We start from the raw sequence: 24607 nt of genomic DNA, 5'->3' as shown, positions 1-24607 counted from the left end.
AAATCCGGCCCTGGGTGACACTCTGCATCAGTGGGCCCTAGTCAATAATAAGAACTGCCAGCTTGTGGATGTCAGGGTCTTTGTGTCATTACCCAGCTCCCCACAATGACTCCTTCAAAGGCATGCACCACCACATGTAAGTTTGCTTGACTGCTGGCTCATCAAGATTTGGAGGTTTCTGCTATCATGCCCATGCCATCATGACATGACCATGAGCAGGTCAACACACCTCTGGTGGAGCCAGAGGCCTCTGCTGTGCCTCCATCCTTTGAACATAGGACTTGAGTATTGGACAGGCTCTCAATGCCGGTTTTAGTTAATTCTGGGGGGCGGGGGTGGGTGCTGTGTAGGGTAATGTAATTGGTGGAAATGTGCATAATTCACAACCACCAACATAGTTGGGTTTCACTTTAAGAGTCAGGTTTGATGTGAAGACATAATTACGTAAAGTACTTTTACCGCGCTTTGTGTTCAATGTTTGGAGTACAATAAATGAGTTGCTATGGATTTTCTGAAACATAAAACCCATCTGCTGTTTTTATTTGGGAATGGCATGTAAAAGGGAATTAGTAACAGAGAATGGGACTGATGGATTGCTCTCAGAGCCAGTTTAGATTCATTGGGCCGACTGGTCTCCTTCGGTGTTACAATAACCTCTGGAAGGAATGAAATAAGATTAAAAAAAACGAACACAATTGGGGGAAAAAAAAACAAAAATTCAACCAGCTTCAAGTATTTCGTTGTTGACAGTCTGCAGCCACACCGAGGCGCTGTCAGACCACTAATGGGGATGTTGAGCGGCTCGGCGGGAGACGACGGAGTGAAGTAATTAATCTGTCCTTTTTACACAGGCGCGGCAATACATTGCTCAGTCATTCTTTAAACGTGGGTTCTGGTATCTGAGAAACGCTCATTTCCTATAAAATCACACGCACTCTGAATGGATCAGACACACAAAAGGACGGCAGAGCTTTGCCGGCTGCAGCTAGAGCAGATGGGGATTAGGGCACATTTGGCAGTCCTACCGTAAAACAGGAGGGATAGCTGAATCAGCAAAAAAAAATGTGGGGGTTTAAGTCACATCTAGGTTAGCATTACCCAAATAAAAACAGGTATAATGAGCACCCATATATGGAAAGCGAAAGGAAGCCATCACTTGGTACTGCGAGCAACTTCTCTATTAATTTAGATGATCGACGTGTCGATAGGGGGCGGGAAAATTGAAGTTTCCAAGGTCGGAGCGCGCACAGGTAAACCAAGTGCATTCACCTCTGACAGTTTGTCTCATGTGCAATACGGTGACTCCGCGCACTGATTAGCAACCCATGTTCATTACACTGGCGGTGGGAAGAAACTTGCACATGACTGACTGTAATCTGGCTATAATTCATGATAAAGTAACTGCATTCAGATTTATTTTCGCTGACATATGCTTTGCAGAAAGGCCAAAAAGACCGTGTGCCTGACAACAACGCGTTCTACAGTATTCTCTGTCACTGTAAATCTCTAGGGGTTAGCAAGCGCACCCCGTGTTTGTATTATACATTTGACATCACACAATTCTTTGCACTTCCCACACTACCAGCGATATTAATGATGACAGAAGGTGTCAGGTTTTCGCCGTTCGGTGTTCCCAGGAAGCGTCTGGTGCCAAATTGAAATCGGCACATCTCCGTCGCCGCTTCCAAACCAACTCATGGCGTCCCGTTCGGATTTTCCTGCACGTTTGTGCCTGTTCATGTTATTTAAAGAGGAGTAGATCTCGAGAAGTGATGTTTCTGTCTTCTGATTCGGGGTCCCCATCAAGGTTTCTGGAGCCCACGCTCCAAGGGGATGGCGATTACAGTTGGAGACGCAAGAGACTGCAGATGTCGGAACCCCGAGCAAAATTTGATTGATTACATTTGAATCGTGTGCTGTCACATTAACACACCCAAAAATCACAGAAAATCTTTATGAAAAAAGGCCTTTTTGGCCCATCTGTCAATGCCTGGCACAGTCCCGCCTTTCGGCATTCAAGCCTTGCAGGTTGGCTTTTAAAGTGCGCATCAAATTCCGTTTAAATGTGTTGAGTTTTTCTATCCCTACCACCCATTCTGGCAGAGTTATTGACCTTTACAACGTTCTGAGTGTTCTTTTTAAATCCCTCTTCTAATTCTTTCATTAATTACTTCACATTTGTGCCTGTCTGTTTTTGACCCTCTGTTAAAGGAAACAGTCAAAAACACACTTTATTCACTACGCCTTCTACGTCCTGCTCTGGTCTCTCGCCCTTCCTTCCCTTAACCTTCTCTGACAACAAGCCCGTACTATTCCAATTGCTGCGAGAATTCTACATTCCTGGTAACATCCTAACAAATCTCATCTGCACCTTCGTCAGTGCAATCGTGTCTTTGAGGTCATATAAATTTCGGAACTGTACGAAATACTCAAGCTGTGGTCTTGATGGTGTAGACAAACCTGTCAATAATCATCATGCAGTTATATTCTGACAAAGGAACTCAGTCCTTATGCCCTTTAACTATCCTATCTACCTCTTCTATTACCTTTCAAGGTCTGTGGACACACACGGCCTCTGTTCCCGCACCCAGCTTTCTCAATATACTCAGAAGAACATTATCACACTTCGTACGATGATCAGACAACCTCTACACTCCCGAAATAGAAAGCATTCCTCCCCTCTATTCCGCACAGAGCCAGGTTAATAGATTTAAATACTGTAGCTTCGGAAATGGATCCCTACTCGTACCTCCCTGCTTATGGCCAGTGCTGTCAGATCCCCTCCGTGATAGAGACTGGGATGGTATCAGTATCATAGTTTTAACACGTTATGTGTCTTCCTAGGCAGAACCTTAAGTGACCTGCTTACTTCGGTTTCCATACTTCCAACCACAAATCCTCACATTCTGATATTTAGCTGTCTATAGCGAAACTTGAAGATGAAGATTTTCTCCTCTTGAGGGAGTCGTTTCTCTGTACTGTACTTGGTATTAAAGAAAGAGGATCTGCATGGGGAACTTCCACGGCCCGTCACCCACCCGTAAACTCATATGCAAATGTACCAGTGAAGAGTGAATTCGTGCATAATGATCATCATATATTACATGATCTCTATTTACTCCAAGTGCATTTTTAAAAGATTAAGAACAAGAAGCGAATGCAGATCTCATCAGCTAATGGGATGCAGCGGGAGGCACGGATTACGTTATTGTTGATTTCACTCATTCCCGCCTTTCTGTTCTGAGCTCTGACTTTTGCAGCTACCGTATAATATTCTGTTCTGCAGCGCCCAGCCACTCAGTCAGAGTTCCGCTGTGAAATCGGGACCCCAGTGCCCCAGCGTACACGGGAATGAGCCCTACTCCCTCCGATCTGCGTGCGAGTTTAGGTGCGATGTGGATTAGGGTTAAGAGGCACTGTCCAATATATTGTTAAGCTTTCCAGTTCTTGTATCTTCGCAGCACGAACGAGGGAGCGATGAAGCTCACACCGCATGAGCAGGTTGGAGAGTTTCCTAAACCATAATTATGTAAGCAGATTGAATGCCCATTCGAGAAAAAAACCCTCTCCGCATCTTTTGTTGACATGAAATCAGAGTCACGTAAAAATGGACTCCAATGTACTGAAAGAGATGGATTATACCTTAATATCATTACCTCAGTTCAAATGAATCAAAAAGGTATTATTATCCGTCTGACAACACTCCAGTAATTATATATTATTAATAATGGTGACAGCAATTCAGAAAGGATGTTGATTGTGTAAACAATGAGAAAGGTATTTTAGAGTTAGAAGAGTGCAACTAATGAATAGGCTCAGATCCGAGTGTGGCGGGGATGTTCAGTCCATGACACCCAAACAAAACAATAATCTGTGCAGAACAATGCAAAATGTACTCGAGGTGCTTCAAAATAAAGTCACGGACTGCTTCAACTCTCTGTGGGAAATGCATAAACATTAGCATGATAACAATTCAATTTGAAGTCCTAATGAGAGGAAATAATCTAATCCGTCTGCAGAAAATAATAACAATGTGATTAACATCTTAAAAAAAGTCAACATTATAATTCATCTGATGAAATCCTAGCAATCTAATAATTATAATCAGTGGCTACAGAACTGGTAAGTAAATTATAGAAACGTTCGTCGGGAAGTACTGAACGTTGTTGTTGCTAATCAGATGCGATAATGCAAAAAGCATGCACGAAGCAAATAAGCTAAATTCTGGTGCGTAGATCATTTACTTTCTTCTGCCAGTCTGCACTCTAGAAGCACCTGTACCAATGAAGAAAAGATTTAGAAAAATCTCTTCTAATAAACGAGCCATGCGTGTGAACGCTGTGGTTGCCGTGGTGGGTTTGCGGTTTCTCGCTCTCTTTTTCTGCCACCCCCTCCCCCTTTGCAGGGCCGTTGCTCTCCCCTCCCCTCCCTTGCTGCTGGGCTAGGGGTCGGGGTGTTCGAGGGGCGGAGGGTGGCAGCTGCCGGCCTCTGATTGGCAGCCGGCTGCCCGATGTCATGGGCAGTGACGTGCTCGAGTGCAGCCAGCGCGGGCTCGATTGGCGTTTGCAAGCGAGTTGAGGCGGTGGCAAAGAGGGGCTGATCACCAATGATCAGATTTAATCGTCCCTGAATTGAAACTTGGCAGGCACTGAATTATGAGATTGCTTCACTGTTTTGCTGGATTAATTCGCATTTAATCGTATTTTTTTATCTGAAGTAACCTTGTCTAGTGGTCATGGGGTCTATAATTTCATTTTTGTTTAGATGTACAGGCTCGTGAAAGATCCCTCTTTACTCTGGCGGATACAAGGTGGATCTATGTTAAGAAGCAAAGGGAAAGCAGAGGAAGTTTAAGAGGGGAGAATGCAGGCTGTTTATTGGTACACTGTCCTTCTCCTTCAGAGCACTCTTTACCTGGTAAGTTTCTGAATGCTTGATACCTTCAACATTATAAGAAATGTGGGAATGATAGACTATGTTGCTCCTTACATTTATACACTTGAAAATGAAATACGGAATGTCGTCTGATGCTAGTCACTTAGAGATTTGATGTCGTAGGAGAAATAACAGCGTTTATAGCTCGGTGGTTCCTTAACAGAGTGGCAAAGTTCGTATTTATACCAAACATGCAGTTTTCTACTGAGAGCAGTATAAAAGGACGTGTAAGTGACAGTCGTTTCGAAGTCCTTATTTCATTCAGTTCCTAGGTCTGAAAACAAATGCTCTCAAATTTGCTGATCATTGACAGCAACGTGAGAAGGATGATACCTACAGCGGGGATACTGACCGGAGTATAACTAAAGGGGGTGGGTGGAATTTAAGGAACTCCACGCAGAGTTGGTCGCACTTTAGGTCGGTTTAACACAACGAGTAGTTTCAATGTGCGGGCTCAATTTTCACTCTGAATCATCACAACCTATACAGATTTTGTAATTTCAAATGTATCACTAAACCACAAGACAATAACTTTTGCTACTATATACTTATTGCAAAATAACCATCCGATTTATCGTACCTTAACCTCATTAATAATTTTATAAATAATTTCATTTTATTTGCGTTTTATGTGGCACAATGTCTTTGCAATCAGGGCTTTTTTTTGTAATAACTGCAATAACGGCAAATAAACCGTGTGGAAGAACGAGTGGAGTTCTGGCTACTTACACTGGTGGTCTCTGTGGAGTTGTTTCTTGAAATGGAGAGGGGCCGTGGTTGCAGTTACAAAATTACGCCGACAGAGAGTGCGGTAGATAGCAGAATGTTATTCATAGACATACTCCATTGGACGCGGAAGGGTTCGGAAAGCGTACATGTTGTTGCTAGGACCCCAGCGCCTTTTTAGTACAATGGATATAAACGCGTTATTTCAGTTTACCATCTGTGGAATTCTAAGTTTGAAATTCGACCTTAAGCCTGTAACTGATTTGCCCTCAAATGATCGGGTTGTTTAAATTGCGCAAGTAAAAGGCTTCGCTGGTAGGATTCCGCGATCCATTTAATTAACCTGTTCCTCAACTTGTCTGAAAGACTGGATAAATATTGTAACAATTCGGATAAGCAGCACCAAAGTAAAACCAAGGAAAAAGGGGCAAAAGTATAGTTACGGAAAGGAAAGCAAACGACTGAGAATATGAGAAAATAAGTTCGAAAATTCCATTGTAAAACAAAGGGAAACGACTGCAACCTCATGTATAATACTGCGCCCACTCTACTCCGTTTAAAAATGGCACTCGTGCCGGATTTATCTAATGTTTAACTTCTGAGCTGTACCAACTTGGCTTTTCTAACATTATTGCTGCTAGAGAAATTAAACAGTTTAACCGACCAGTGACACCAAAATCACAATTACTCATAATTCTAAAAATCTTTTATAAAATGTTCCCCAAGAAAAACTCGATTGGATAACTTTGAAGTTCAACCACATCAAGGGTCGCAGTCCTTATTCTGGAATTGCCGCATTGGTGCACGGTTTGTTTTCACGTCCTCTTTTCAGGTTAGGCGCATTCATTTTCCTCCAATTGTGAGCTGGAAGCTTTTCAAAATAATTCCTTTCGCAAATTATGCTGATATAATTAACGCTTAGTTACAGACTTCATTAGGTGTAATGCTTTCTGGCTGTAAACTCGTTAATAAAATATCGCTGTGATGATTGTAAATTCTAGTATCAATTGATTGGTGCCAATAAGTATAAAGTATATGTATCATACAGAAAGATTTGTCTAATTCTCACACCCTACTAGTGAAATCAAGTTTCCAATGATTCGTTGCATCAGAATTGTATACATTTAACAGAATTGATATTGCAAGTCAAAAAATCATCTGTTCAATTATGGCAGAAAGGTATCAAAGACGGTAATAAAATAATTAAAAGAGATTAAATTGCTTAGGGAATTCGTGCAGGTCTCGACCTATTGAACAAACGGGATTTGAATGAACTATGATTCTAGATTCTGTCTTAAACGCATCGGCAACAAGAAGCTGGCTTGTGATGGTCGGATTTCTCGTGGATGCTGCAAAGGCACATCAGTTATTGGTTTGACTTTGAGGATTAGATAAAGGGTTAATTAACACACGCTAGCGCAATATAGGTGAGGCTCCTTTATTCACCCTATCGAAAAAATATTATGTTTTAACACGGGGACGTTCATTGTTATCAAACATAATTTTATATCACTCAGGATATTATAAACTACAATATCTAATACTGACGCTATTCGACAAGGTCAAAATATTATCCTCGCATTCTTGATGAAAATATGTTACCAAGAAGTAGACATTTTTAATAAAACTTTGCTGAATTCTGAAAGATTTGGACTGGGGTCATATTCTGCTGTGTTTAAGCTTAACGACAAAAAAAGTGGAGACGTAACGAGTGTGTTATGTGAGAAACTAGCACTTTTATAATAGAATGGCATGGGAGTTGTCATACTCTGTCTAAAGAATAGATAGTTTTCTTTCACAGCTAACAGTCATGTTCTAGTCATCACCGTCTCACCTCCCACTGTCACCCCACCCCAACTGTTTGGGTTCGCAAGGAGGCATACACACACGGCCAGAAATATCTCTTACGAGGTATCCGCAGGTTTAAAGGACGCAGTCCTGGACACTAGCCAACTATCGGATAGACCTCAAGCCTTGGGCAAGAAAAGCAAATGACGAAGCAATGGACAGCTGTTTTATTTAAAAACAGGATGAAGACAATCATCTGGGAGGCGCCTGAAGCATATGGCGCACGCCTCGCTGTCTGAATGGGCAGGAGCCCAAAGTCATTCCTTCCAGCAAAACTCAGATTGGGACAAAGATGCGCAAGGATTCCCGTCACATGAAAGCTCAGGGTGGACACGCTATATACTGGCCACAAAGATAGAGGATATGCGCTTGAAAGCAAATGTATCGATATATAGTATTGTGCTCTTCTCAACTTTATTTTTGCTGGCAATACCACAGCTTTGCTCCGATCCGGGTAGCAATTATTTTGGTGCCTAAAAGGATAATTGAATGGTTTTCCTTTGTACCGTCGACTCCACAATTAATGCAACATGTACCTGAAAAGGTCGTGTCTACTTTCGGTAATCATTAGAGAATATCATTTAATTACAGTTTGGGACATTAAATCAGAAAAAAATTCCAAATTATCAATTGCTTCACTGAAGTTTATTGCCACATTGAGAACATCACTCTGCATTCTTCCGGGTGCATTTATGGCAAATTAAAGCAGTATTTAATTGTACATCTATTGTCCGCCAAACGGCATAACTCACATCTTCTGCAAACAATTGACAAATGTTTTCCTTCGGCAGTGTATTGGCTGTCGGCGGTAATGATCGTTTACCCTCACCGATATCGCCTCCGACATTTATAAACAAATTTACAAACTGGGAATTTTTGATTGCTATTGTTTAGTTGTAGATAGTGATGGAATGGTAATATACAAAGGTTATATGAATTATCCTTTTTTAAAAATCTTGAGATATAACGCTTTATTTTCTACGTACACACTTGAGCTCAATTTTAAAACCTTTTTTTTCTACAAGTATGAACGCAGTTGGTTCATCTCGGATTTTAGAAGTGGTTCATTATTTTTACTTGTTGGCATGGTCACCATCCCCGAGATATCTCGTCATCATTAGATCAATGGTTGGCGCTGTTCTGTGTTCTCTACTGTTCCATACTACCGGAATTGTTGACTGCATCACCAGGTGCCAAATCCAACTCGAAGGCGGCTGCAGTACTATTACTAGTACTGTAAATATAACAGCACCACGGCTTTAATGTGATTATATTTGGTTGCCTATGGAGGCCTGGATGCACGTGTAAAAGCCAGTGTGTCCAATATGTTAGCTAAATGCATACGTGATAATTTCCCTCCAACGCTCCTCATGCGATGTGTTGTCATTTTGTCTTAGCTCATTTTATGGAGATTTTGAAGTTGATAATAGTGGCGCGCATTTGGTTCTTTTGGAATCCTGGTGAACTCAGCCGTAAAAACGTGTTTTATATTGAAATGAAGTGGATAAATGGCTATCGATCGAATAGATTTCGCCAAGACAGGAAATACGTTGAAATGTTGGCCATAAGTCTACGTAGGATTGGTACGCCAGTGACCCAAGTCCAGATGATTAAGATAAACCATGGGTGGCATTAAGAGGACACTTACTTACCTCTCTTTCCTGGGCAGCATTTGGATTTCCGGGTAGAAATCGACAGAACAAGACGAACATAAACTTGATGAAGATGCAGCCAAGAAATCGAAGTCTCTGGCGCTTATTGCGACCGATTAATTTCGGCATATTTTGGGCTAACAGCGCACTTTATGGCACAGGAAATAAAATTAATGGGAGCGGGAATATTGGAAGCTTGCTGTTTCTACACATTGCGACCGACCCTTTACAATCTTGACATCCCCAATTATTGCTGATCTGTCCATTGGCATGCAGGAAACAAAGCATTCCTGTGCACAATACAAGATTATCCTGGTGTCCTACGCCGCGACTCTTGTAATTCAAACAGAGACCTACACATCGCTCTGTAAACACAGGTTAAGAAATTTTATATTCAGGACTGACATGTTTATAGATTGCATTTTATCAACATAAAGTTTAAAACAACCCTTTATTGTTTTGCCATATATAAGGCGCTCTGCTGTCAGTCAATCAATTCAGCTCGAAAGTCGAATGAATTATCTTTAATGAAAACGTTCCCCGGATGAATATTATCAGCGATTTCTTCTGTTTGCTCTGCTTCCCACAAGTCTAAAGATTTGTGATGCAATTAGATAAAAGATAGGAAACCTGATTCAAAAGATATTCTTTTGATTTCTAAACGTTCTTCAAAGCTGATTGGTGATCTGCTTGTGCATAAAAATGACAGGATGAAAGACTGATGCATACACAGTAAGAATCCCGGTAATTAATAATGGGAAATGGAATGGCTATTATTTGGAGAGTTGTCAACCAATCATCCATTAGCCGGTGATATAATAAAGGCATTCTTTGTGCGATTGTACTGTTCCTTTAAAAGTGACATCCGACTCTTCTGTTCGGTTCTGAACCTCATTGTAGGCCAGTGGGATCATTACCGGTGGCGGTAATTGTTGCGAATGCCCGTTGTTAATTCAAAAATTTCTTATCCAATTCCACGAAAGTGCAACATTCCGTCAGTACCCTAAAGCCATAATAATCTAAACTGGGAACAAATGAGTATGATATTTGATAGATACTGCACCGGGAGTCTTTCCAAAACTGTGTCCTTAGCTATGTTACATTCCTACTTGTTCTAAAACACTCCCGTCAAATATGCTGGACTCTGAAGGTGTTTTTTTTAAGCAGAAGGAGAGCGAAGATTTCGGTGACTAGGCCAAAAAAAGTGTCAGCCATGTAAAAGCTTCGCCTCTTTAACGCCCATTTAAATGCAACACTGAAATGGATATTCAATGCACCATTCACATTACATGCTTATTTAATGGATATTAATTACAGTGTCTTGAAATGGAAAAGACAAAATGATGGATTGGCTTCTGGATTTACGATTGAGAGAAGTGCTCGTTTAGTAATTCCGCTGATTTATTAAATGTCCCAGCGATGCGATCATCTTTACATACAAAACAATATTTTTCACTGTCATTATATGATAGCCAATGTACTTAGGAGGCAGGGACCAGTATTCCAGTAGACTGGCGACCTTGTGTTTTTCTTAACCGTATGGCAAAACACGAACTTTATTTAAAAAATGGGTGTGGTCTTCCATTTAAATTAAGAAATAAGAGTTTTGAGACACATTGAAGTGCCTTTCTTTGAGAACCTCTGTTTCAACGTAAGTGCTTTGTCACCCTTTTAAATCGACCACTTGCTGTAATTAAAAACGGACGCCAGTTTACAGAATTGTATGTATTGAGAATTGAACAGAATTTGATCATGTTGGTTTAACGTTGACTCTGGTTGGTAACGTACAGGCTTCTGAAGTTTTCTTCGCGTGCTATTAAAATTTCCACAGTTGTCATTTGCCGAATAGTGGATTTCAAATTTTCTTCTTCCTAAAAGAATTCTTTCTTCTTTTGATTAGAGAAATGAACAGAGATAATAGTTAAATTCTGGGAGTCTTGAAAGCTACGTATGACCAGAAGAATGCTGTCCACGTGCATCAGGTTCAGCACATTTAACTAAGGAAAGTGTACTCCCGGGAATAAACGACTAAGTTTACCATTCGCCTTCCTACCCCACTCACGAATAACATAACTGAACTGGTTTTGATACATTTAAAATCTTAAAAGTATTTTAATTTCAAGAACCGGGATTCAGAGGCAGCACAAATCTTGAGACTCGGGTCGATGACATTCTTAATGAAAGTTTGTCGACTGGAAACGTTAACTCTGTTTCCCTCTCCACGGATGCTACCTGATTCGATGGGCTTTCCAGTTTGAATATTTGAGAACGAGATACGAAGCGCTTGTTTGCTAAACGCGAGGCAACCGAGTGCTGCATAGAATGGCAAAGCCGATGTGACAAGACAAACGCACATCGACGTTAGTTAATATACTCTTGGCGGGGTATTGTGGTTTATGAAGAGTGCACCTTCAGCCGCGACCCCAAACGCCATAACAAAGGGAATAACACACAGTTCGGGACCCAGACTCGCAAGACGAGCAGACAATAACAAAGGAGGAATCTCATTCCAAAAGTAAAACTATTGAAAGTACGCGCGTTAAGGCAAATGCCAACCTGTGCGAAGTTCCCTTGAAATTAAAATAAAATTCAAAGGACAATCCAGATTGCATTGAGTAACATAAATGACCCTTTCTTTTAAAATTTGTGTAAGCTTGTATTTAACTATTTGCTGTAAAAAAACAATTATTCATCGAATTGCCAAAACTGAATACGACGGATGCTGGAAATCTGAAATACAAATATAAAACTCCAGAACTATTCAACAGCTCCGTGCCGAGAGAAACAGAATTTAATTCAGTGATCTTTCATGGCAAAATTTTTATGAAATATTACAGCTGTTTCTTCTTCACAGGTTCAGTCTGAGTTGCTGAGTATTTCATTTAATTAACAATGGCGTGTATTGTGATTGGATTGTGCATTTGCTCCATTTATGCACTTGAAGTCTCAAAGGACCGCAAGCATCACTTTACGCGGATCTAATCGGTGACCATATAAGTTCCCTCTAAAGTAAACTCCTGTGATTTTTAACTACAGAGGACTGGTCCCATTTTTATTTTGCAAATTCTATCGTTGTGCGCACGGCCGTGTTCACTGCAATGTTAATCTTTCTGACTTTCTCCCAATGCACTTAATTGTGGTGGAACACGGGACTTGCGACATACCGAGACAAACTATTGTATATACATACATTGGTAGGTTTACACTGAATGAGAAAGGAGTAACAGAAGTGGAAACGGAGAAGGGAGATGTTAGTCGTTCACAATCCCCAAACTATTATTTCCTAAGTTGGCAAAAACACATTATTAATAGATATAGCAAGCAATATCTTAGAGCGATCATTGTAACAAATATAATAATCATTGCTACTGTGAAATGAACATATTCAGTCTTATTCCTTAATAGTAAGTTACATCGCAGTCATTGCCTTTTACACTTGTACTCAATACAGTGTACAACAACTTGCAATTACGTAACTAAAATGATGTTATCATTGCACAACAAAAAAGCGCGCACAGCGATTGCCTCTCGAAGCGACTCCACTAATTGTAAACCACTTTGAGAAATTCTAACGACGTGACCATGAAAGTACTTAGAAACACGTTTTAAATTAGTGGAAAGCATCATGACAAATAAACAAAACTTCATTATTTATGTGTCTTCTTGAGGGCCATAATTTTAAATGCCAAGCACATTAGACGCAGTTCTTCCAATATGCGTGAAAGACAACCTCATGACATACTAATGATTTGCTCACTTTAACTACTGTCTGCAAACAATTTCGCGCAATTTTCGAGCTGTAAACAGAGTTGATTAAACCCTCCCACACAAAACGTTGCCTTTGGAGAGGAAAAGGCGAAGGAAAGTAATACTGATTAACCAGATGGTAAAGACAAACAATACTCTGAGGCAAGGTGCGTAACAGTCCAATGAAGATACAAGGCACTCATCACAACATTGCAATTCCTACTTGCTCACGGATTCTGGAGCTCGAATTGGTTAATACCAGGCGCCAGATGACTCTAGAAGAACGCGAGGTGAGTTAATGAGCAATGCGGGTCGAAGATGACAGAGAAAAATTGCAGGGATGTCGTAGAGAGCTGGCCCACGAAGTGCTACTGATTCAGCGAACGTGACGGAGCGGTGTGGTTTACCTGCCCCGAAATGGGCGCAAGTCTCGAAAAGTGCGAAAAGTGACCGACAAAGCCACACGCTATTTATTAAAAATATGAAAGACTCGAGGTACTTCGCTGGTCGACAGGCAAACGTTTTCGAATCTACCAGTCAGCAGGACAGGACACCCGCCGCTCCGCTGTGAAAAGGGAACTAGGCCGTCCTATCTGTAACTCTGAGCAGTAGCCTCGAGCTTCAAAAGACAAAAGCCCGCTCGACGGGTAATCCCTTTTCTACCACTCGTGGCTCCTGGGTCAAAGACGCCAGCTACACGACATCTATTTACTTGGAGCAACTACAAAAAACGCAGGTCAGGCAGCATCTATAGAGGGAAATACAAACTACTGATAAATGAGAAGGCACGATCCGAGACGCCGACTGTCCATTTCTCTCCAGAGATGCTCTCTAATCCACCGAGTTCTTCCAGCTTCTTGGATGTTGCTGCAGATCCCAACATCTGTCTTCACCTATCTGCTTTGGTTTCGAACTTTGGAACTCGGGTTACCTCGCCTACCATCATTCTGAGGAAAGCGTTTCATTACCATTTCGAAATGTTGATAATGTAGGAAAAATGGCATGATATTTATACTGAATGAAATGGATATTGAAAGGGCTTCTAATTTACGCGAAGTCCGTCGACATTTGACGCTATTGAAAATTTATTGGTTGAAGTGCACTTCTGTATTTTCAAACAACTTTTGTGATCTCTTAACAGACAAGGCTTCCCAAAGTATTCAGTTCTTAATCCAGAAGACGGCAGACACGCAGTTAGGAATCCAGCATTGATCAATAACAACTTCACATTTTCAGCACAGTAAAACTGGAACACAATTAAAAGGCGCGTCGGCTACCTGGTCGCTCAAGCCTGCCCCGCTCTTTAATATGATCTACCCTAGGCCTTCACCCAAGTTTATTATCAATCTTCAAACATTCCAAATTGCCACCTATCTCCAGTTTAATGATCTGGTCTCAAAGCGATCCTGGGTTTTGAATTTCAGAGCTTCATAGCCATCTGCGAGAAAAAAAAGTACTATGTTCCTTGGTTTTAGATGGCTGGCTCCTTATCCTGAAGTAATATCCCCTCCTTTGAGACTCCCGCACTAGTGACGACATCTCAACATCTACCCTATCGTGCCCTCTTAGGATCTTATCTGTTTCAAGATGTTCATATACCATTTTTTTCAAAGCTCCAAAGGATACAGATCCAACCTGTTTAGACTTTCCTGACAGGATAACCTTCTCAGTCCATAAATTAGCTCCAGAATCTCCTCATCTCCTCTAGACTGCTTCCAGTACCGCCACATCCTTTCTTAGATAAGGAGGCCAAAACTGTGCGCAGTTTTGTATCCCTGTTTTAAACGCTGACCCTTTTGCAACAAAGGACATTGTTTAAAATAAATTTGACTCTAATTAACGGAAGGAAACCTTAGGCTCCGATAAACAGAAGCTTGTTGGAAGAGATGGCTGTTTAATCGACCTGTTGGGGGAGAGAAATCTGGCAAGATCGAGAGAGGGAATTCAAGTTTGACTTTGAAATAATTGGAAAACTCCGATACCAATAAAATAAACTGGAAATAAAGGAATGCAGGGGAATGGAAGGGGATACAGTTACAAGGAAGTAGCGCAACATGGAAGGGATTGATAACTTTAAAATAAACCATAATTTCATTAGGGTTGGAAGTCTTTGTTGCAAGAGTTGCTACAAATCTCTTCTGCAGTGCTTTGTAGAGGTATATTCCCAACTATAAAAATAACTTAATTACCGTTAAATACGTGGATGAGCCACTACTGAATAATATGTGAAATCAGTTTGGAAAGTCAATGTAGATATATAGATACTGAAATTGCCTACTATTTCTGTATATCTTCATTTGTATATTAAAGGAAATGCAATTTCTCTTGAAAGACTTCCCAATAAAATTATCTCTGCAATGAATTGTGCACAAATGTACTTGAAATGAAAAGAATAAATTACATGGTTTAATTGCAGAACAACAGCTCCTGGTCCTGCTCAAATGGTACAAACCAAAGTACAATGTCCTATCCTGAACAATAGGGTCTGATAACAATTTTGATGAAATGCATTTTTATAATGTTAAAATGCTATTATGACTGATTGTGATTGGCACCAAAGCAGTCATCGATGGTGCTATGTGAGGAACTGAAATGAGGATCAGGTTTATATTTGGACTTTATACCATGTTATCTCTCAGATTTTATTTCCCATCCTTTTTTTATCCAGGCATTTCAATATTTGATAGGATGCAATGATATCCACCCTCATTCTTTTAAACTCCAGTGAGTACAGTCCCAGAGCTATCAAGCACTCATTATATTTTAACACTTTCATTCCTGTGATCATTCTTGTGAACCTCCTTTGGACCCTCTCTGATGACAGCACATTTTTGCTTAGATAAGGGCTCCAAAATTGCTCAGAATACTCAACACTACCTGCTCCTCCACCTATCTTCATCTTGTCTGGAAATTTGGATGGAAATCTACCATTCCTTCATCCAAATTATTGATATACAATGGCAAAGAAGCAGTCTCAACACCAACATCTGCAGCATACCACTAGTCACTGGACGCCGACCAGAAAAGGCCCGGTTTATTCCCACTCTATGCCTCCTGCCAGTCAGCCAATCTTCCATCCATGCTAATATCTTTCCCATAGTACCTTGGGCTCTTACCTTGTTAAGCATCCTCATGTGTAGCACCTTGTCAAGGGCTTCAGTAAATCCAAATAAACAACACCATTGGCTCTTCTTTGTCTGTCTTTTCCCCTTTAGAAAACCATGCTGACTTTGGCCTGTTTTATCGTGTGCTTCCAAGTATCCCCAAATCTCATCCTTAATAATAGACTCCACCATCTTCCCAACTACTGAAGTCAGGCTACTGGCCTAATATTTCCTTTTTTTTTCTGCCTCCTTCCCTTCTTGAACAGTGGATTGCAATGATCAATGTTCCAGTCTTCAGGAACCATTCCAGAATTTAGTGGTTCTTGAAAGATCATTACTAATGCCTCTCCAGTCTCTTCAGCTAACTCTTTCAGAACCCTGGGGTGTAGTTCATCGGGTCCAGGTAACTCATCTTCCTTCAGGCTTTTCAGCTTCCCAAGCACCTTCTCCTTAGTAATAGCAAAACACTCACTTCTGCCCCCTAGCACTCTTGCATTTCTGGCATTAGCTGGTGTCTTTCATAGTGAGCACTGAGCTAAAGGACTTACTAAGCTTCTCTGCCATTTCTTTCCCCCATTATTACCTCTCCAGCATCATTTTCCAGTGGTCTGATAACCACTCAGCTCTTTTACTCTTTATCTATTATATCTGAAAAAAACACCTTGCTTTATTCATTATTACTGGGCACCGAACACTCAAAAAGTATTATTTTGGCTCCACCGGCCAGATATGATCTGGTGCCTGCTTGAGTCACTGTCTTGCCACTCCTCATCTCTCCCAGCTTTGGTGTATTCTTCCTTACCATTGAAATCCTCTCAATTTACATCTAACCCAGTCGTGCTCTCCACCCTCAAAATTTTTAATCAACTTCGCTGCCACTATAAGTTCATATCAGCTTCAGTTTTGGGCCCCATTCATAAAAACCATTTATTGTTCCCTCCACATTCGATTCAGCTTTCAGACAATGGGGTTTGAACGGTCTTATGCGCATTAAGGATTTGTATACTGATAACATATTTGATAGTTTTGATAACCTGTGCGGTAAGTATGGCCTTCTGCATAATCATTTTTTTAAATACCTGCAGATTCGCCACTTTGTCAAGGAAAAATTTCCCTCTTTTCCTGTTCTACCACCTGCTATGTTATGGGAAAAACTCACTCTTAGCTTTAACAATAAAGGGCTGATCTCTGAACTATACTCTCAGCTGATGTCTTTGGGAGTTCAAGATCTAAACAAAACTAAGAGTAGGTGGGAGGATGACCTTGGTAAGGATCTGGCGGAGGAATATTGGGCAAAAGTATTGAATAGGGTTCATTTCTCATCATCATGTGCTAGACTGGGGCTCATACAATTTACAGTTTCACACAGGGTACATTTAAGTAAAGCCAGACTGGCAGACATATACCCTGGGACAGACGCTGGCTGTGACAGGTGTTCCTTCTCTCTGGCTGGGTTAGTACATGCATTTTGGTCATGCCCTCGGCTTGATGACTATTGGGCACTGGTTTTTAAAATTATCACTGAGGATTTGGGGGTGACACTGAGACCTTGCCTGCTTATAGCTGTATTTGGTGTGGCAGATGATGATTTGGGTTTAAATGCAAGCCAGTCGGATATCATTGCATTTACATCGCTATTGACCCGTAAGAGAATTTTGCTGGTTTGGAAATCTGCCACTCCCCCAACTGCTGCTGCTTGGTTAGAAGATGTAATGTTTTTTCTGAAATTAGAAAAGATTAAATTCACTTTGAGGGGATCTGTGAAAAAGTTCTATTCGAAATGCGGATCTTTCTTATCATATTTTGGGAGTCTTAAGGAATTACCTGCTAGTTGACGGCATTTGATTGTACTTGGGAAGTTGCCTCCCATTTAACATGCTTATAATTTACCTCACAGGGTGGTTGATGAATTGTAAAGATGAGTGTATTTTGGATCATCTGACATGTTGCAGATGTGTGTGAGCCGTCATCTTGAAGTACTGTGGGGGTATGGTTGTGAAATATCTGTACTTGTATTTGTGAATTGTTGTGTTGTAAATATATTAGCTGCCATGATATGTTCGGGGAGGGCGGGTGGGGGGGGGAGGTTTGATTTGGGGGTACGATACTAAAGCAAAATGGAGGAAAATGATGTAATCCATTATATATTCTGTATTGTGTCATAAAAAAAATTTAAAAAAAAAGAAAAAAAACACCTTGTATCTCCTTTTATAGTACTGGCTAGCTAACATTCTGTCACACTTTAACTCATGTCACTGACTGAAATTTTACCCTATCATCTGCCCGTCTTTCCTCATAGCCTCACTACACACTGCATTGACTTCTACAGCAACTGCCTCATCCTCAACCCTATCACTCAGGTTTCCATCGCCCTGCTAAATTGTTTAAACCCTCCCCAATGGTTCGAGCAAACCTTCTCCCAATGATAAGAGTGCCCTTGGGTTCAGGTGTAACCCATCTTTTGTTTTTACAGGTCCTACCTTCCCCAGAAGAGATCCCAATGATCCAGGTCTGAAGAAAAACCCTGACCCCCTTCACCAGTTCCTCAGCCTCGCATTCATCTGCCAGATCATCCTATTCTTACCCTCACTGGCATATAGCATAGGCAGCAATCCAGAGATTACTATCCTGGAAATCCTGCTTTTTAGCTTTCTGCCTTAATCCCTATTCCATCTTCAGGACCTCTTCCCTTTTCCTGCCTACATGTAGCATGACTTCCAGCTGTTCACCTCCCCCCGCCCTTTAGAATGTCATGGTCCCATCTGAGACATCCGTAACAGTGGCACTTGTGAGGCAACATACCATCCGAACATCTCTTTCACGTGCCTAGAATGTGTTTTCTGCCTCTCTAGTTATGGAATCCCCTGTCACTAACTGCACACCTACCCAACCCCCTGCCCTTTCTGTTCTGAGCCGCAGATCCAGACTCAGTGTCAGAGACCTGATCACTTCATGGTCATTGCAAGCTTAAAACTTTGTTTATTGACCAATCCTTCGGTCGTCCATCTCACTTGCTGTTTGAAACCCATTCTGTGAGATGATTTTGCCACATTCTAAAGGTCACCAAGGGAGTGGTAGTGACACAGTATTACCTTGTCCATGAACATCACTGGTTTCCCATTTCCATCACTCTCATTGCACAGAGCGAACATGAAGTTCTCAAAAATTATGGTTGCAAGTAGTTGTGGGGCAGCACTACTAATAAATTGAGCTTCTTTTGTGAAAATTATGAATTCAACTCCAGCCTAAATCTATCCATAAACAAATTCTGAATTCCTTTCCAGTCCTAATGAAGGGTCTCGGCCCAAATGTCGACTGTTTATTTCTTTCCATAGGTGCTGCCTGACCTGCTGAGTTCCTCCAGCAATTTGTGTGTGTTGCTCTAAATCTTATTATTTTGATGCATGTGTTTACCTCCTTCCCTAAACCTGCTGAAAACTAGTGTAGAATTTGCCAAAAAACTTTGTTATTTCAGTAAGGGAGTTTATTTTTATTTAGTTATTCATTTCAAGCTGCAATGAGCTCTGATTTAACCCTAGCCTAATCACGTACTAACCGGTACATCTTTGGACTGTGGTAGGAGACCGGAGCAGCCGTGGGGAGGACATACACCCTCCTTACAGAGCATGCCAGGACTGAACTCAGATGCCTTGATCCTGGATGGAAGCTTCTGCAAAGTGTCGACATGTTTCTGTAACTGAATGAAAAATAAAACTAAATTGTCTCAAAAATCTGCTGTTCTTCTTATTTTTAACTGGAAGAGAGCAAATCTGCACATCCAAACTGTGTTTCTCTAATGTATTGGATTAAAGTGCTTTACTGGGCTTTTCTTATGTAAATTCCAGTAAAGTGGTTCCGTATCATACCATACAAGTCACTTGACCTACTGGCCCCATTAAAACTTAAAGCAATTAATGTAGTATCCAATTACAAACCATCAAATGTTATTAAATTGAATGAACTACTCGGGTTTATTTTGTGGTGTTTGAACATTCATGTTCCATCCTTACCCCTATTTTCCCTATAAAGGCCTTGACTTGTTGCAAATAAATGGCACCAAATCTTCTTCTATAATATACTTGAATTATGGAGGAAGTGTGTCCATCAATACAGTGTTAAGATGTGATCATTGCAATATGAATATGAACCGTTTTTGCATATAGTATTACTTTATTTACTTCCATAATTGTATCTTTCTTTCCCAACTTTTTATTGGCTTACTTTTTATTCGCCATTCTGTTACCTACATGACACCAAGTATAATAAGTAGTCGCCTATTCTAATTGTTATCAGTAGGCAAATTCCCATTCTGGATTTCTACTTCAGATGCACAATAATGCAACCGCGAGTCCCAGAACAGTTGGCTAATGACGACTTCATTGCTGTAATGAGCTTTTTTACTGAAACATTAACAATTTAATCTCATGATTTCACGTAACTTTCATTGCATTCATGGGATTTGGACTTGCATCTCGATAATGCTTGAAACCTATGTGGATTCGTAAACTCCACGTCTTTCTTTTCCTATCAGCTGTTAATTAGCTCTTGCAATTTATAGCTCCATAAATCTACAATTCAGTAATTAAGTCTATGCCATAGACAATAAAATGTCTGAGTGTTTCAGTTATAATTTATAACTTTGCAGTGGACCTAGAACAGGTTAAATGATACTGTGAAAGGACATCTCATATTGGAAACATTACAGACACAGTAAGATGTATGACATTTATTTTTAAGATGGCATTGTTTTATTTTTGCTGGTAGAAACATATAACAAAACAAACCTATTTATCTCACTGTAATCCGTAAAACACTGTCTCCTCCTCTAGCCCAACTGCTCTTCCATGAAGTCATCTTAAACAGACACTTATTAGTCAATTTCTAAGACTCGGCCAGAGACAAGCCCCTGATACATAACCTGCCAAATGCAATACTTTCAAAAGGATCAGCAATCAACCACACTGATTGTACACAGTGCAAGACGTTACTTGTCTCTTGTTGTAGCGCTTCCTGTTAGAAAATAAAAAGGGATCCAAGGTAATTTAACACAATCCTGTGAACACTAATCTTCTATTGATGCAATGTGTCTTCAGAGAGCAGCTGTTGAAGAGTAGCTGTCATTGAATACATGGTTATTGACAGACTGGACTGTGATTCATGGTGCATTGATCAATGAAATAAAATTGTAATTGAGGATAGTGTGAAAATATTATAAGCTAATTGTTATTTAACTCCATTCAGTATCCTGATGCAAAGGAAGGAAAATATTCTACTTTAAAGCAACAACCTTAATTTACAACACTTTTCACACTTTTCTATTTGGATTTAATATCATGAAACCTCCATAAATTATGCATGTCTTGAAAACCGTCAGATTATTGCTGTCTCCAAGGTATGGATTAACATTTTTATATGTTGTAACGATAAATAACTTTTGTAACCAGAGTGACTACCTTTTTCAGAGCAGCATTATGCAATCTTTATTGACATATTTAATTTAATATGCATCTTAGCTCTAAGCTTCTACTCTGCCTCAGTCATGTAGGTTTTTTGGAGGGATTCTTGCTACATTAGTGTGGGACAGTGTTTCACAGGATTTGAGTATAGCATCAGGTTTTATCCACTTCTTATCCTCCAAGTGATCACCTCTCCTCTCATTGCTTGCACTTGTGATAATCAGTCCTGGCTTCTGCAGAACAAATTTTTCTCTGACACTAATGCCAGGCAATGCTCACGCATTGTTTTCCAGCCTTCCACCCCACCTGGAAGGCTGAGGTGGGGACAATGGTGAAATATCTTTTGATTTAATTTGGCTTAAAATGGGTTGCGTTATTGATGTTGTCAGATGTCATATTCTATACAAGTAGTTTTGACTGTCTGCCTGACAGTCTGCTCTGTCTTCTCCACGAGGATTAGTAATTCACTTTTAAAAGGCTAAGGAGTCCATCTTAGAAATGGTACCTAATTGTAGTGCCCTCTGCTGGATTTTTTTCAGCGATCTGCTCCTGCTTCATGTATGGATGGTTTATGTTCATGCAGCGCCAAGCTTGTCCTGGAATAACACAGCCTCATGCCCAATAAAGAAAGGAGAACAAAAAAAAACAGCCAAGGCTTGGCAGGACATTTGTAGGGAATGACACAATTGTAATGGGTCATCATTAACAGAAAAGGTTTAAGATAGAGCAGGTCTTAAGCAAATGCAGAGACAAGGAAAGGGCTGAGGGGTAGGGAAATGGAAGAGAAAAGGCATAAGGGAAGGGTTTTGATAGAGGAAAACAAAAGACATTGTAGGGATTTTGGTAAAGGGCACAGGCGACTGGTGATGGTGTAATTAAAAATATTTGGTTTGCAGGTGGTACCAATGGCAATGGTAGAATCAACAGTTGCTGTCCCGTAAAGTGAGCAGAGGTTAGAATGGGAATAGGTGCAGAATTAAAACTAATCGGGTGACTGGTATTTTCTTTGAACACTTGTCCCAGTCTGAACAATTTGAACCTTGTCTTGCTTTCATCAAGTCCACAGTCAGTTCTCCTTTCTTTCCACAATTGCTGCATCAATCTTTCAGGGAACTGCCTAGTCACCAATAACTGACACCTAAAACTAATCATCACTCCTCCCCTCAATTTGCTTCCTCACTCTTCCTGTTTCTATTTCCATTGTCTGAAAACCTTATACTGTGATTCTATTTGTATTTCAATACCTCCCATTTCCTACAAATTCTCATTTTTTTTGCTCTTTATTTCTCCCTCTGCAATTGTTTAAAATCCTTTATATTTCTAAACTTTGCCACTTCTGGGACTGTGTGCTAACCCTATGTACCTCTACATGGGTGCAGCTTGCTTGAGGATTTCCAGCTTTCTCTGCTTCTATTTCAACTGTACAGCCTTTTCTTTCGAATTTTTTTCTTGTAAGTGTCATTTTATTGCATTCCTAAATTTGTAATATACAGTAGGTGATGCTGGTAACCTTGATTTTGGAATGAATTATTTCTGAATAGCATCTGAGTGATTGTCTTCTACTTATTTGGTCAATTATATTGCTTTTGCCACTCTAAGATGCCAATAGTGAAAACTCGGCTAGGACCCATGTGCAATGAAGGTGCCATGAGGAGAAGTGCATTTGTCTACTTGGTAAACATATGATGATGCATCGTTTGAGGGTAGATTTTTCTGGGTCTGGAGTCACATTTAGATGATGACTGCAGATTTCTTTCCTTAGGAATTTTAGGGAATCAGATTGGCTTCAAAAGGGAAAAAAAAAACAATCCAGTGGCCTTATGGTCACGCCTTTCACAGGGATCTTTGAATTTCTATTCCAGCGGTATACTCACCATGCAACCAGCTTGTGGAGTTGTGCTTAGCACAACGCTTTACAGTACCAGCAAACCAGGGTTCAATTCCCATTGCTGTTTGTAAGGAGTTTGTACATCCTCCCTGAACTCCTCCGGGTGCTCTGGTTTCCTCACACAGTCCAAAGATGTACCAGTTGGTCGGTTAATTGTGTAGGATTAAATGAGGCTAGGATTAAATCCAGGGATTGCTGGGCAGCTTGGCTTGAAGGGCAGGAGGGGCTATTACATGCTGTATCTCAACAAACAAATAAATAAATAACTTCTATGGCATGAGAAAAGCATCTGCTGGGGTTGAATAGGAGGCCTCAGGTAAATGAGGTTCAGACTGAAATGTTCAATTTGATTTTCCTCCCTCTTTCACGTGAAAAGATATCCAAAACCAACTGAAAGTGATGTGGAAGCGATATAATGACTGCATTACTAAACCCTAAAGTCAGGCCAAAGCCTATGATTCATCATTCATTTAATTCAAGGTGACAGATCTCACCACATTCTGGAACATAGAAACATTCCATTAATAAGTACGATATGTATGGCATGACAATCATAAATTCCAATTAATATTGTAAATAAACCACTTACTTCTATATAGCCATAATTATTAATGATACATGCTATGATCACAATAAAATTAAAGTGCTAGTAAAGTCAATAAGAATCACTTGGATTTAAGATTACAAGGCTCTTGTGGTCAGATAACAGTCTGTTCTGATGATGCAGTATTGATTTGAAATGTTAACTGTTTCTGTCTCCACAGATTCTGCCTAACTTTCCCAATATTTCAGACATACTATTTCTATTTCAGATTTCCAGTAGCCACCACTTTATACTTCTCAGAAGTCTAATATTAACTTTGGTACACAGATTATGAACAGGGTTGTTTTACATTTACAAAGCAGAAACATAAGTATCTTTGCAAGAAGATAAATTTTATGAGCAATACTCTTTGGAAAATAAACAACTGAATGACTGTAGCATAACACCTAGGTGTGGCAGGTGTTGACTACAAAATACATGATGATAGTTTCTAAAAAAATTTGAACATTGTTCTATTATCAAATGGTTAATGTTCACCATAACAGTAAAGATTGATTGCACAGATGTAATTTTATTATAATACGTTGCTTTGCAAGTGCTGTTTACATTTTAACTGAGTACCATAGAATCATTTGATGAGATTCTGTAAGAATTTTCAAAGCTCCAAAAGACTAATTTGAATTTAAAACATGGGGAGTAAAAGAATA

General features: G+C 40.2%; 1 protein-coding gene across 1 annotated transcript in view; it reads left to right on the top strand.

Annotated features, from left to right (window-relative positions):
• Positions 1–4564: 4564 nt before the first annotated feature.
• nxph1 (neurexophilin 1) overlaps positions 4565–24607 on the top strand; it is a 96521-nt gene continuing 76478 nt past the window's right edge. The window contains exon 1 of the mRNA XM_063042314.1: positions 4565–4917. Coding sequence (XP_062898384.1) covers positions 4864–4917 — 54 coding nt within the window. The 5' untranslated portion in view covers positions 4565–4863. The remainder of the gene's footprint in view (positions 4918–24607) is intronic.

The sequence above is a fragment of the Mobula hypostoma genome, chromosome 3 (assembly GCF_963921235.1).
Source record: "Mobula hypostoma chromosome 3, sMobHyp1.1, whole genome shotgun sequence".
NCBI classification, from domain to species: Eukaryota; Metazoa; Chordata; class Chondrichthyes; order Myliobatiformes; family Myliobatidae; genus Mobula; species Mobula hypostoma.
Note: the sequence above shows the minus strand (reverse complement) of the source record. Positions and strands in the feature narration are given on the sequence as shown.